Source organism: Erinaceus europaeus, chromosome 3 (genome assembly GCF_950295315.1).
Source record: "Erinaceus europaeus chromosome 3, mEriEur2.1, whole genome shotgun sequence".
Lineage (NCBI taxonomy): Eukaryota > Metazoa > Chordata > Mammalia > Eulipotyphla > Erinaceidae > Erinaceus > Erinaceus europaeus.
This window is the reverse complement of record NC_080164.1, coordinates 165,682,989-165,698,985: the sequence shown is the minus strand read 5'-3', so window position 1 is coordinate 165,698,985 and position 15,997 is coordinate 165,682,989. Positions and strand designations below refer to the sequence as shown.

At 38.2% G+C, this 15,997-nt stretch overlaps 1 protein-coding gene across 2 annotated transcripts in view; it reads left to right on the top strand.

The window, feature by feature from the left end:
• STIM2 (stromal interaction molecule 2) overlaps positions 1–14,671 on the top strand; it is a 121,120-nt gene extending 106,449 nt beyond the window's left edge. For both annotated transcript variants that reach the window (XM_060188243.1, XM_016193412.2), the window contains 2 exons: positions 7,094–7,367; positions 13,209–14,671. In XM_060188243.1, the coding sequence (XP_060044226.1) occupies positions 7,094–7,367; positions 13,209–13,686 (752 nt within the window). In that variant the 3' untranslated portion in view covers positions 13,687–14,671. The remainder of the gene's footprint in view (positions 1–7,093; positions 7,368–13,208) is intronic.
• The last annotated feature ends 1,326 nt before the right edge of the window (positions 14,672–15,997 follow it).

Here is a 15,997-nt window from a genome sequence, read left to right as displayed (position 1 = left end):
TATGTGCAACTTTCGTTGCTTTGTTATACTGTCAACATTTTTTCAAAATTACTTGGAAAATTATTGCATTGTAAACTTTTCACCAGGAAGGTAAAATTTAAGCATTTTAGATTTATTAACAGATTTGAGAATTCACTAGTAAATATTTTGACTTTAGGGGAAATTACAGTTTAATTTCAAATGTACTTCTTGTGTTGGAAATCATTTGAGAAGTCTTCATCCTTACCTTTATGCTGCCTGGTTGATTTTTCTAATCTACGTAGTCACTTAAAAACAGACCACAATTCCAAATAATGAACAGCAGAATTTAATAATTGATTGGTTGAAACATACATGACCATTTTAGTCAGAGGCAAGCCATGATAATGGAGCATTTTTCACTTTGAATTTTATGTTACACCTTTCTTGAAGTTGTGATATAGAAAAAGTTGAATTTTATATTATTAATGTTCCTGAAGTTGTGATTTAGAAAAAGTTGAACTTAATTTTAAGAACACTTTATGAGATAGAATCCTCAATTTATTAGTAACCAATGATTATGTGTCTATGAGCATTTCTTTGGTTCCTTCCTCAGTTTAATGGCAGACAGAAAATGTAATAGGGAGACAATAGGCCTTTACCTTAGGACAGGAGAAGAGCAGAGATAGCAAATGCAGTGACGACAGGCAGCAAGATGGTGAAGGTTGCACTCCCATGTAGATCTGGGCTAGCATTGCTGTTTGTTACTGTCAGTTTGTGACTTTGAATGATATATACCCTTAAATTTCCAAGTGCAGCATTTACTCAAAAGCAGTATGATTTTGTTTGAAAAAAATTTTAAGTTTTGTACACTTTTCAAGTTTCGGTTCCTTCTTAGAATCCATACATAAGTCATCCAGTTTGAGAACTATGCCTGTCCTGGTGAAACAGCTCACTTGGATAATGTGCTGCTTTTAAGCCTGGCGTCCACCACAGTGAAGGGGCCTTCTATGTTATGGTCTCTTTTACATACACTCTCTGTCTCAATAAGAAAGAGAGATATGTTCCCTAAATTTCTGTAACTCATCTGTTCCCTCCCCAATTTTAAACCTAATAGGACAAAGAGAAATTGAGGGGGCTGGGGAAAAAGGGAGATAGAGAGACACCTGCAGCTGCCCTGCAGGTGGGGATTGGGGGCTTGAACCTGGTGGCTGTTTGTGCACTCAACCAGATATACACTGCCCAGTCCCAGTTACTTTATTTTTAATTTTTTTTTATTCAAGATAGCCATGCGTATATTATAAGAAAACACTCAGCATTTTGGAATGTACATAATTACTTTTTCAGTAACTGTTACATACATAAACGTGTCTCTTTGAAATATAAAAGTAGAATTATGTCTTAAGTTCATTGTTTTAGAAATGCTGTGATCAAATTACCCCTGAAAAATGTCATGCCAAAAATAACAGTTTGAGAGCTCTGCCTCCACCCAGTGGCACATCAGTGCTATTTTATTCTATTTTTTTTTATGAAAAATGTTAACTTTCAGATCTGATCAATAAACCTTCGGCAGTAGGACTAACATCTGGTGGAGATGACAGCTCATGGTTATGTACTGAGCTGAGTGCCTTTAAATTTTTGCCATCATTACATATAAATCGTGGATGTTGGCTAAATGACAGAAACAAGCTTGTGGTATGTTAAGTGCCAAGAAAAGATTGTGCAACTGCACAGAGCAATATTGTTTGTGTTGTTTATATGTAAAGAGCAAAGACAGTGAGAAATTATCAAGGGTGACCCATGTGGATAGAGAATAGATGATAATTGTTTTCCTGTGTGTTTTTTTAAATAACTGCTAAATATAGTGGGGATATAATTATAATTTAACTTTCTTATATAAAATTGTTCATATTATACAGAAAGGCCTTTTAGCTTACATTATTAATCCTATTTATATATAAATACATACATACAAATGTAGAGTCATTTGAACTTAAAAATGGTAAAAATAACTTGCTTATCTACTACAAATATACACTGTTAACGTGTTGCCCAATTCATATTCTTCTCCAAGACAAATGGCATAGATACAGCTCAATCTACTGCTTCTCCAGTCTACTCTTCTAGATCTGTTGTGTGCTATTATAAAACTTGTTAGACTTTCTTTTTATGTGCATATATCCATAAGCACTAAGTATAATTGTTTTGTGTTAAAGATTTCATAAATACTGTTAAACTTTTAGATGTTGTTTTGTAACATTTTGTGAAGGCGTGTGCTTTAGAAACTTTTCATGTTTACATATGCACTGATTAAATTCACTTTAACTTTAGTTTGCTATAACCAGTTTGTTTATTGTAATAATATGCCACAGTTGCTAGTTTTTTCTTTTTCCTCTTTTTTTTTTTTGCCATTGCAGACAACACTGCATTGATCATCTTTATTTGTTGTTATTGCTGTTCTTGCCTTTGAGTTTTCTGGGTAGACACCTAGAATTAGATTGCTGAGATGTTGTGAACGTGCCTCTAGTCATTGCCAAGTTACTTTCAAAATGGTTCTGTCAGCCTTCCACACCCATTGTTTAAAGAGTGACTATCTGCTTGTATCCTCACCAATACTTGGAACAATCCAGTTTGTTTTATAACTGGAATGGGTGTGATGTGATACTGTTGAATTTTTTTTTTTTTTTTTTTTTTAGTTTTTTATGACTACCGAGGTTGACTATCTTTCACCTTTTGGCATTTGTCTGCTCACTGTTACTTCTTTCTTTCCCAGCTGCTTATTCCTGCTGTGGAATTCCTCCGAGATTCCTTACTGATGTGAAAGAGTCACTAATACTCTCTGATTAGTAGAGGGTACTGATATGGCCAGCCTAGGCTTTGACTTTTCGTGTGTGTGTGTGTGTGTGTGTGTATTTTGTTGTTGCTTTAATGATTAGGGTTAAAAAGTATTATGTGGAGACAGTTTTACGAATGTTTTATTTCTTTTTCAGAAGATGATAGATTGGTGCTTGTACTCCTAAATATGTTAATTTTTTTTAAATCCCTTAGTTTTTTAATCCACCCAGAAGCTCCTTTTGTTTATATTGTGAGGTATGAGTCTAATCTTTCTCTTGCAGTATGGCAGACTGTTGCTCCAGCCTCATTCCTGCTCTGCCCCACTAGTTAGGAATTCCGCATCTCTGTAAAGTCATCAATTCTTTGAGGCTTGCTCTTGTGTCCCATTGGTCCCAGTCTACTTGTTTTATATGGCTGTGGTCAGTTAGGTTGTCTGATAGACCTAAATATTGCTTTGTTATTGAAATTCAGAATTACAACTCATAGGATATTGTTTATTATGTATTTTTAAGATCAGTTTACGAGGCCAACAGAACAGCTTGCTGGGGTAACACTATCTTGCTACTACTATGCATGCAACACAAGTTGAGTCTTATCCCCACTGCACTGGAGGCAGCTTCGATGCCATGGTTTCTTTCCCTCTCTCTTTCAGGAAGAGATATAAATCTCTTCCTGAAAAACTCAGCCCTGAGCAGTCAAACCCTGGTGATACTCCCTGCCCCTTACTAACTTAATGACATTCCATAATAAGTTTATTTATTTATTTACTGTGACTTTTTTCTTGATTCATTTGGGAAGAATGGTGTTCATAAAATCTACATGTTGATAACTTTCTTTAGTAAAATGTGTTTTTCTCTTTGTAGTTCTTGCAAGTACTTTAAAAAATACTTATTTATTTATTTATTTATTTATTTATTCCCTGTTGTCATTCTTGGATAGGACAGAGAGAAATGGAGAGAGGAGGGGAAGACAGAGAGATAGGCAACTGCAGATCTGCTTCATCGCTTACGAAGCAACCCTCCTGCAGGTGGGGAGCCAGGAGCTCGAACCAGGATCCTTATGCTGGTCCTTGTGCTTTGTGCCACCTGCACTTAACCCTCTGCTACCGCTCGACTCCCACAAGTACTTTTTAAAGATTCATTCTAGGGGCACGGTGGTGGTGCACCTGCTAGAGTGCACTTATCACCATGCACAAGGACCCTTGTTCATGCTCCCAGTCCCCACATGCTGGGGGAAGGCTTCATAAGTAGTGAAGCAGTGCTGCAGGTGTCTCTGTCTGGCCCCTTTTCTTCTCCAGTTCTGTCTCTAATGAATACACTGAGTATGAAAGAATTAAAAAAAACGATAAATTCTAGATATTGTATAACTCTTCCTGTTTGGTTATACAGAGAAGCAGAGAGAGTAAGTGAAAGAGACCACAGCACAGAAGTGTCCCCCAGTTCAGTGGGGTGTCCGGCTAGAGCCAGGGTCACACACGTGGGAAAGCACCACGTGACCCACGCAAGCTGTTTCACTAGCCCTGTTTAGCTTTTCTTTTTGTAGTCCTACTTTGCTACCTTTATTTTAAAAAATATACTTCAGATTATTTGTTGCTCACATAGAAAAGAAATAATTATTTAGGCTTGCTGACCACCTCTACAGAAATGTTAAATTGTGTAATGAGATGGTTTGGATTCTGGTATATAGACAATAAACGATGAATCGCTTTTTTTTTTTTTCCTCCTTCAAATTCTTATGCCTTTGCTCTGTTTTTGTCCATTCTAAGGCCTCAAGTAAAATGTTAAATACAAGTGGGCAAGAGGAATGGCATTTCTAGTATGAGAGAATACTTCCAGTGTTTCACCATCAAGTATGATTTTTTGATAGATTAAGTTAATGAGATTGATTTTAATCCTCCTTTGTTATTAATTATATATATGTGTATTTTAAGTCAGTGAGTGTTAAACTTATTTCTTTTGTGAGAACACTTGTCAGCTCTGACTGTTGATGGTGCTTGGGGTCAAACTTAGGTCTTTCACATCCAGGTTGTTTGTTATGTTTTACTCAGTTCTTTTTTTAATGAGTTGGACTTTGATTGATGTATTGTTTTATTTAGAGTTTTAACATCTGTGATCATGCGTTAGATTAACCAACAATTTTCCTTCTTGTCTTTGATTTTGGTGTTAAGGTTATATTAGCATCATGACAGAAGTTAAGGTGTATTTCTTGTTTCCTTACTTTTCTGCTCTTATAGAAGCAGTATAATACAGTTAAAACTTTATATATGTAGATCTTTATCTGCTTTTCTATCAATTACAGAGAAATGTTTGTTAAAATCTCCACTTAGGGGAGTCGGGCTGTAGCGCAGCGGGTTAAGCACAGGTGGCGCAAAGCACAAGGACCGGCATAAGGATCCCGGTTCGAACCCCGGCTCCCCACCTGCAGGGGAGTCGCTTCACAGGCGGTGAAGCAGGTCTGCAGGTGTCTATCTTTCTCTCCTCCTCTCTGTCTTCCCCTCCTCTCTCCATTTCTCTCTGTCCTATCCAACAACGACGACAACAACAATAATAACTACAACAATAAAACAACAAGGGCAACAAAAGGGAATAAATAAAATAAATATTTTAAAAAAATCTCCGCTTAGTGGTTTATTAATCAACCTTACTTCTATATATAATTGTTGATATTAGAATGAAATTATCTCAGAATTGTAATATTTATTTATTTTTACCAGAGCACTGCTCAGCTCTGACTTGTGGGGGTACAAGAGATTGAACCTGGGACTTTGGGGCCTCAGGCATGAAAGTTTTTGCATAATCACTATGCTAACCCCCCCCCACTCCCAGAAATAAATTTCCACATAATAACTTTAGAGCATTTAATTACCCAGCAAATTGCAGATGGGAATGGATGTTTGCCTTAGCTGGAAATTATTAATAGCCTGAAGGTATCATAAAACAATTATATTGTATAAATGAAAATTAGGTACAAGGTCAGAGTTGCTGGCTTTTAACCCTGTGTGACTTATATGGCATCACAGCTGTATGCAGTCCTGTGCAGGCCTTTCAGAGCAACAGAAAGAAGGATATCAACTCTAAGCGTATCTAACTCTTTTGGAAAGATCTACATGTTTTTCCTTTTTCTAAGCCTAAGAGATGGAAAATATTTCAGATTGTAAACCGTTTCTAGAGATGACCTATTTATTGATTCCAATCTTTGTTATTATAGTCCTTCTTGGGTCACTTGAGATTTTCCTCATATCTTCTATGACCTTCTTAAAATGTTATGCAATACATATAATTTATTATAACAATGCCTAATATTCTCAATAGACAAGAACTAATAGCTTTAGCTTTAGAGGGTTAATCTTTGTCAGTTAAGGAAACGTGTCCATTGTGTGAAGGGTTTAGGCATGTCAGGGAAGCTTATTTACTACCCCCCGAGTGGATCTAAAGTGAGGTAACAGAAACACTGATGTAAGACTTGTGGTTATTTTCACAATAGTAATTGTTCAAGAAACACATTTTTTCTTTCATTTCTTCCTAATTAACTGTGAGACTCTGCATAGAATGTTTAAATCGTTCTTGATTTTAAGCTTCTTGAAGTTTCGACAAGTTATAAGACCACAAGAGACATCTGTTGAAAAGTCCAAGCTAGTTTTTACTAGTTTCTTCTTTTGATGTTAAAACTTATAAAAGGGGGAAAAAAGGACTTGAATGAAGGATAGATTCTTTATAAATATGTCATACTGATTTTTTTCAAATACTTTTTTTTATTACCTTTATTTATGCGATAGAGACAGCCAGAAATCGGGAGGGAAGGAGGAGATTGGGAGAGAGACAGAGACACCTGCAGCCCTGCTTCACCACTTATGAAGCTTTCCCCCTGCAGGTGGGGACCAGGGCCTTGAACCTGGGTCCCTGTGCACTGTAACATGCAAGCTCAACCAGATGCACACCACCCCCTTACCCCCATACTGATTTTTTATATTTACGGGTATGTTATCTGGGTGTGTGGGGGGGGTAGATTTGTTTTTAAGTCTCCATGTGTTTCAGTGTTAAAGTCCCTATGAAGGTCCCATGTTTACGTTCACTTTCAGCTGTTTCCATTTTTGTTGTGTTTTAATTTCTCATTTCTCGCCCTTACTGAGATGCATTATTAAGTGATGTGGAGGATGGTAATGGCGGTAGTTAACTTCCGGAGGGCGCATTCAGTAAAGACAGCTTGATAACACATGCTCTCTCCTGTGTAGGTCTGTAGTCTGCATAAAAGGAGCACTGGATTTTATGGGTGTTTTCATTTTGCTTATGTTGGCTCACAGGGACCATGGCTAAACCTGCTGGATCACTAGCCAGAAGCAGTAGCTTGTGTCGCTCCCGTCGCAGTATTGTGCCGTCCTCACCGCAGTCTCAGCGCTCGCAGCTCCCTCCACACGCTCCAGCCTCAGCACACCCACGGCACCCCCACCATCCCCAGCACTCACAGCACTCCTTGCCTTCCCCCGATCCAGATATCCTCTCAGTGTCAAGTTGCCCAGCTCTTTATCGAAATGAAGAGGAGGAGGAGGCTATTTACTTCTCAGCTGAAAAGCAATGGTATTGTCAAAGAACCAACACAGCCCATGTTGGGTGGGTGGGTGTGAGGTGGGAGCAAGGTGGGGAGGAGTAGTTTATTGTATTTGTTTTCTCTTGCTAAGAGAAAACAAGGTGCCACCAATCTAGGGACTTCGGATCACAGCCACATATGAGCTTTCACTTCTGTATGCACAAGCCCTAGCGTGGAACACCTGGGTTTTCTGTGCAGCATCTCCGAAGACTAAAAATCAGTGAGGTGGTTGGGCTGCATTCACATCTGGACCTTGGGTTCACCTCAGAGCTTACTTGCTTACTTGCTTACAGCCCGGGGTCTCCGCTGCCGTGCTTGCTCTCGGAAGAGACAGCTTTTATTCTTTGATACTGCCTCTGCTATTCCTAGTTCATGTGACCCAGATTTTCTGAGTCAGTAAAAGAGTATTTTCCTTTGTTTCAAATCCTACCTTTGCTTTGTATCTCTTACTTTCCCTTTGATCTCTGGACCCAACTGTAAAGGTTAACTTGGATACTAATTTTTCTGTAATAGATATATTGGTTTAGGGATTACCTTAGCAAAATCTCTCCACAGCAAGTACCTAAATTAGTGAATAGCTAACTGAGCAATCTATGTACATCAGGACTGGGAGTTTGGGGACCAGCTCAGAATTTGGCCTGCCACCGGCATAGATATTTTGAAATGTTTAGAGACCATTGCACAAAAAGGGTTCTAAGGATTTTAGATTATAAATTTGTCTCATGTGTAGCTATATAGAAAATATAAAGGTGTAAAAATATATAGAAAAAGGGAGTCGGGCAGTAGTGCAGAGGGTTAAGTACACGTGGTGCAAAGCACAGGACCTGCGTAAGGATCCCGGTTCGAGCCCCTGGCTCCCCACCTGCAAGGGAGTCGCTTCACAGGCGGTGAAGCAGGTCTGCAGGTGTCTGTCTTTCTCTCCCCTTCTGTCTTCCCCTCCTCTCTCCATTTCTCTCTGTCCTATCCAACCACGATGACAACAGTATTAACTACAACAATAAAACAACAAGGGCAACAAAAGAGAATAAATAAATATTTAAAAAATATAGAAAATGTAAAGGTATAATATTAATTATACTTGACCACAAAGAAACAAGCATGATTGACTGTTTTTAAATATTTGTTGCCACTATGTTCTGCTTTGTAATTTCACTTGCTAGCAAACTAAAAGTATTAGATGGCAAAGGTTTCAGGAAATATCAGGGATTTTAAAAAAAGAGATTGTAGCTTAGTGGTTTTTTGTTTTGTTTTGTTTTGTTTTTTACAAAATGGATATAGCAGCAGTGTGTACTAGTTCAATGCTCAATGAGGCTGTCACTGTTGTGACTTCTTTTGCTTATCTGAGTCCCCTTTGAGGAAGCATGGCATCAAGTGTCAGAAAGAATGGCGTTAGTTCTAATTTTACCCCTTAGTAACTATGTAGCTTCGGAGTCTGACTTCATTTGAGAAGAAAAATCCCAGGGAATATACCTGCTGTTTTCATGTATCTCTTCCAAGTCACTAGCGTGTAGATTTGTTGTTGTGGACATTGCCAGATAATAATTTTTTTACACATAAATTATGTCTTCTACTAGGAAAAACAAAGTTTGCGATTAGCAAACAATCATTATAGCTTTTTCCTAAGGAGATAGTCCAAGTTTTGCATATGCAGTCGGTCAGAGAGTTATGGTCAGCTTCTCCGCTTACCTTTGCAGTATGTTTCTAGTCTCCAGAAAGATGACTGTACTGACAAAACAGAACCTAGGAGGCAGATGGAAATAAATAGAAGGACTCTGAACTGTGCCATGAAATGGAGTTTTTTGTACTGAAGGGGATGCTTAGTCCTCATTTTAAGTGATAATGTCAAAAATTCTTATCTAGCTCACAGATATGAGGGGGATTTGTAAACGGAAAGCTTTTCCTCCTCCCCTTTTTAGTCTCTAAAGTGTGAACCAAAAGAATCTTCATAAAATAACAATAACAATAATATTTATCATAATGGCATAAGTAACAATTTACTGCCCACTGGTATTTTACATTGTATGCATTATGCACAAATGCATTCATTTAAGCCTTACCTTATGCTAGATGTTGCTGTACTTGCATTTAACTTAAGCGAATTTCGCTACACGTTACTGTAGGGACAAATATGTATGAATTTTCACATCATTAAATCTAACATTTCAAAGAATATTTTCTTTAGGAAAAAAAAAAGAATGGAGAATTTAAGGTGCCATCCCACCTTCTGACACTACAGATCTCAATGTCGATGTAACAGAAGCAGCACGTTTTTGTATTTTGCCATTTGGGTGTTTGTTTGGGAGCTAGAATGTCAGAACTAGAAGCACTGTTAGAGCTTAATCAATTCATCTCAGCAGAAAAATTAACCTAGGAAATTAAGTGATTGCTCAAAATTGTACAACTGGCCAGTGGTAGAATCAGGATAGTACTATAGTTCCTCCAAGTAGTCTTTCCACACATTCTTTAGAATTCAGTCTAGATTTCGTTGAAATATTTTTAACCTAGTGTAGCATTTTTCACACACAGCAGCCAGACCACGTAGCAGAATAGAAAGCAAATTCATAAAATTGTAATTAAGTTAGCTTATGATTCTGGAAGCTGAATCATTTCCAGGAATGAAAATATATGTTCTTTAAATAACAGACATAAACTCTACAATGAAGAGTCCTTATTTATGATTGGTTTCTGAATCTAATCATTTCTCCCTCTTTAAGCTGTTGCTTCCTCGGTTACTGCTATTCATTATCACACTGTTAAAGCATTTGAAATGTGTATAGCACATGAAATCCATTATTTAAACCTTCACCTGAGAAATGTGATGCTTTCTGAGAATTTCTAGTGTAATACAGTCCTCATATATATTAGTGAATAAAGAATATAAAAATAACTAGATACAATAAACAGTCTCAGTGTGTCTCTAGAGCTTGGTACTCACAGAATATACACCAAAAGTAAATGCTGTCCTTTCAATAAGTGTGCATAATCATAACACAAATAATGATAGCAGTCATAGGCTAATACAAGGATTGAGATCACTTGTTTAATTCATTCTGTAAATACAAATTTCGTCCTTGCAGTATGCTGTCTACTTGCCTGGTAACTGGAGCTTCCAAGACAAATGAGACAAGGTCCTGACTTAGCCTGAACTAGTGAATGGGGGTCAAGCGTGTTCATGTCTTTCTTCTCTTGTCTCCTGCGCTTTCCCTTTTCCAACCTTTGTTCTTTTGCTATTTTTTTTTTTACCTTGACTCTGATTTTATTTTATTTTATTTCCCACCTTGGTTATTGCTGGGGCTTGGTGACATTTATTTATTTATTTGAGTCAGAAATTGAGAGGGTGAGAGGGAAGGTTAAGAGGGAAAGAGAGACACCTGCAGCAGTGCTGTACTACTTGTGAAAATTCCCCCCTGTTCACACTTTACTGGGAGCAGCACTACTCAGCCCCTCTTAATCTTTCCTTTCTTAATATTTCATAAAATTGCATTATTTGTATCAGGCCTGGTGCATGTAGTGAGTAGGACATCCCCGTCCCTCAAGATCTCATTTCTTTAACTGATTTGCCCACCCGCTACTTACTAGGTGCCCTCTGTGAGGGTGCCAGCCTCCTGGCAAATACAGACACTAATTAGGTTTTTTTTTCTGCTGAGGAAGCTGTAAATAAGTTGATATTAAGTATCACTTCAGATAGTACTAAGTTCTGGGATGCAGGAAAGGGGTAAGAGAATGCTGTCCTAGATATGTGTAGTTAAGAGAACCATCTCTGGAAAGACCGCTTCTCATCTGTGACCTGAAGCAAGTCATGGAGAGATGGAGGACAAGAAACCATGAGAAACTGCACCTGCACACCCCATGGAGTTACAGGCCTGCTGTGTGGGAGGGACTTGCAGGCAGAGGACACAGGCATGCAGCTGGAGGACTAGCCAGGGACCTGGCCGCACAGGCCCCTCCCTGGGAGCTTTGGCGAGTAGTTTGTACTCTAGCCTGACTATGAAAGGAAGCGCTGGGCAGTTTTGTGCAAGGGGATGATAGCATCTTGATTGAAAACAGAATTAAAAAAAAAATCCTAGGGGTTCTGTAAAGAAGTTAAGTCACAGGGCAGAGCAGGAATAGAAGCAGAGGACAGAGTAATGTTACCATGGGGATGGGGAGTGAAATGGAGGCTGATTATCTGGTGGTGGGTGGAGTGCAGACTTGTTAGTGGGGATCATGTTTGCCATATGTCTTCATGATGCTCTATATCAAAAGCTACTTTAGAGAGAGAGAGCAGAGAGGCCAAGTAGGAAACATGTCACTGGTGACTCATGGTAGTTTAAGAGGAGAGAGAGAGCAGCAGTAAGGGACAGGGGAGGGAAGAAAGAGGAAGAAGTCATGGAGTTGAACTTACGTTTTGAATAAGTGGCTGGCAGCACGTACTATATACATGGGTTATAGACTTTACTTTCTTACTCTTCTTTTTCACTGTGGGGAGAAGGGGGAAGTTGATAGAGGAATAAATCTTTACAAATGTATCGGATGTCTTTTTAACAGATTGATTATGCTGTTTCTTTTATTTCTTCTCCAATCCTTTCACTCTGTTACCACTCACTTCTCTTCCTTTTTTAGATTTATTTTCACTTGGGAAAACTTGCATCTTTTTTTAAAAAATTTTTTAAAAATATTTTTATTTTATTTATTTATTCCCTTTTGTTGCCCTTGTTGTTTTATTGTTGTAGTTATTATTGTTGTTGTCGTCATTGTTGGATAGGACAGAGAGAAACGGAGAGAGGAGGGGAAGACAGAGAGGGGGAGAGAAAGACAGACACCTGCAGACCTGCTTCACCGCCTGTGAAGCGACTCCCCTGCAGGTGGGGAGCTGGGGTTCGAACCGGGATCCTTATGCTGGTCCTTGTGCTTTGCGCCACCTGCGCTTAACCCGCTGGGCTACAGCCCGACTCCCGAAAACTTGCATCTTAATTAAGTATACTTCTTCCATCAGGTAGCCACATTTCATGTATTATTACTTTTTAACTTTTTAAATTATCTTTATTTATTTGCTGGCTAGAGGTAGCTAGAAATTGAGAAGAGAGGGGAGAAAAGGAGGGAGAGAGACAGAGAGACATCTGCAACACTCCTTCACCACTTGCAAAGCTTTCCTCCTGCAGGTGGGGACCAGGGACTCGAACCTGGGTCCTTGTTCATTGTAATGTGCATTCAGCTAGGTGCTCCACCACCTGACCCCTCATGTATTGATTCTTTTTTTATTATTATTTTTAAAGACTTATCTAAAGAGAGAGAAAGAGGACACTGCTTTGGCATATATGGTGCTCGAACCCTAGAATGTGTGACGGTCCAACCCTGGAACCTCACACATTCAAGTCCTGTGCTCTCCATGCTATGCCACCTCTCCAGCTGCACATTTCATAGATTCAATGACTAAGAAAATGAAGAGACAGTGACTAAATTCATCTATTCAAATAGGTGTCAGCTGTGTGATTTAGAAAGCGAAATAGTCACTGCTGAAGCAAAACAAGTACCAAAATGTTAAGGAAAAAAAAAAACCCTGTGAAATTGAATTATTTTCATTTCTCTGACAAGTGAGGGTACAGCTTAAGTTGTAATGCTTCTTAAGTTGTAAGATTTCATTATTACAGTTTTTGTTAAAAGTCGGACATTTGAGTTTTGACAAATTATATGATTTAAGTAGTAGTTTTGGTGAAATATAGATTTTTTTTTAGCATTTCCTCTTAAGTTCTGATAGATTAAGTAGTAAGTTAGAATTAATTATGACTCTGCTGGTAATTGTAAGAACACACCGGTTTAAAAATTTTTACCTTTGCCTCTGTGTCATCCAGGGAAGTACCAGACACAGCTTCAGAATGTGACTCCTTGAATTCTTCCATTGGAAGGAAACAGTCTCCGCCCTCAAGCCTTGAAATATACCAAACGTTGTCACCTCGAAAGATATCAAGGGATGAGCTCTCGCTAGAGGATTCATCCAGAGGAGAGTCACCCATCACTGCAGAGATCTCTCGGGGATCTCCTGATTGTGTAGGCCTGACAGAAACTAAGAGTATGATCTTCAGTCCTGCATGCAAGGTGTACAATGGCATCTTGGAGAAATCCTGTAGCATGAACCAGCTTTCCAGTGGCATCCCGGTGCCTAAGCCTCGCCACACATCATGCTCCTCTGCTGGCCATGACAGTAAACCAGCGCAGGAGCTGCCGAATGTTGCCAGGATAAGCAGCATCCCACATGACCTTTGTCATAATGGAGAGAAAAGCAAAAAGCCATCAAAAATTAAAAGCCTTTTTAAGAAGAAGTCGAAGTGAACTGACTGACTTAATGGGGATTCCATTCGAGTGGCATCTTGAAACTTTTATGTTCCACCCTTCACCCCCTTTTATGTTTTAATTTTAGGAATGTAACTCCATTGGGGCTTTCCAAACTGGATGCCATAGTGAAATGTCCCTTAAGGGCAACTGTCTACTGTCTACTTATTTAAATGACTCTGTAATCAATTTGTCAAGCCAGTTATTACTGAAAATTCATTAAGAGATGAGACAGTTTACAGTCATTTCTGCCTATTTATTTCCGCTTTGTTATTAGTGATGTACATACAGCCTTTTGTCGAAAGCCACTATGGACTTACAAGCTTTAATGGACTAGTAAGCCAGCATGGGCTTGCAAACATTTTTTTCTTGTTTACCAGAGCATCTTCTTATCTTTCCACAGAGCTATTTACATCTTGGACTAAATAACTTAAAGAAGTAAAACTAATTGCACTACTGTTTTCTAGACTGGAAAACAAAACAAAACAAAAAAAATTTTAAAAAAATCTCTGCAAGTGAAACTGTTTAGAGTTTATAAAATGACTATGGGTAGGGAACTGTTTTCATTTTTAGATTAAAATGGATTTTTAAGTAGAACCTAGGATTTCTAATTGACTTGATTTCCGGAAATGAACACCCATGCTTTTATTATGGGAAGCTTCTTTAAATGTGTTTAATATTATAAAGTTTCAAGTCCTGCTGTAAAGATCATGTTGTCTTGTTTTTCCCAGGGCTTTCACTGTGATTTACTGCATTGCAGGCTGTATCATAAACTATAAATAATTCAAAGGAAGAAAGTTCTTAATTCCTTATGCAAGTGGAAGAATTGAAACTTGATTGAAGGGCTTACAACATTCACAAGCTTAAACTGAGGTTGGGGGCTTTGGGGGTTCAGACACTTGTTTACAGACTTTGAATAACTGCAAAGAACTTCTGGTTTGTGAAAAATTTGTACTGTGGAAAAGATAATAAATTGGAAACATTATTGTGTGGGACTGTGCTGATTTTTGTTGATAACACTCCACTAAAAACACTGTTTGTCTTTGGAGAGCTGTGTAAGCTGTCTTGTTGCTTGACTGCATTAGCAAAATAGTAATGTTCTGGAAGTAAGCTGTCAACAAATTTCTTTCTATTTATATTGTTTGTCATATTTTTATGTAGTTTGAAATGTCTAAATGTTCTAATATTGAGATTAACAAATATAAACTTATGGTGCATTTAGAATATGTTGTATTGATTTGTAAAATGTTGGGTTTGTTAAACTGATAGGTTGTTGTAAGGTTAGCATTTACTCTGAGCATTGCCACCACTCAGAGCAAAGAAAAAAAAAGTACGTAAACATCTGGTAAGTTTCTATAAAATATTTTCTTTCAAAAATTCGTATATTATCTGATTAATATAATATGGATGATTGAGTGAAAAAAAACTGGAGTTAAATCAGAATGAGGTTTTAGCATTATTACTAAAAGACATCGTGTCTGTCTGACCTATTGTTAGATAAAATTGCAAGTTTTCTTTGAGGTTTATTTTTCTCCAAAGAAAAAATTTTATTAAGAATATTAAGAGTTACTTAAAATCTAAATTGTGATTCTTTATTTACCTTAGTACTGTTGTTAAAACTTTTAAGGTTTAGAATGCCAATTATATAGATTGATATTTATGCTTTTAATACACTGAGAGAATATTGACTGAAATGAACATAGAGCCTGGACTAGTAATAAGGTAAAATAATCTGGAAGGTAAAGTTGAGGAATATAGGCCCCATAGCTCTTAGAGAATGATGCATAAAAAAGGCTGGGCAGGGAGTCGGGTAGTAGCACAGTGGGTTAAGCGCATGTGGCACAAAGTGCAAGGACCGGTGTTAGGATACTGGTTCCAGCCCCCGGCTCCCCACCTGCAGGGGAATTGCTTCACAAGCTGTGAAGCAGGTCTGCAGGTGTCTCTCTCTCCCCCCTGTCTTCCCCTCCTCTCTCCATTTCTGTCTGTCCTATCTAACAATGACGACGACAACAAGAATAACTACAACAATAAAACAAGGGCAAAAAAAAAAGGAATAAATAAATATTTTTTTAAAAAAGGCTGGGCAGTGGTGTACCTGGTTAAGCCCACAGATTACCATGCTCAAAGACCCAGGTTTGATCCCCCACTCTGCATCTGCAATGGGGGTAGCGTTTCATGAGTGGGGAAGCAGGTCTACAGGTATCTGTCTCCTCTAACTTCCACTCCCCTCTCGGTTTCTCTCTGTTCTACCCAATAAGAAAGAAGGAAAGAAAAGGCCACTAGGAGCAGAGGATTCATATTGCTGTCACCA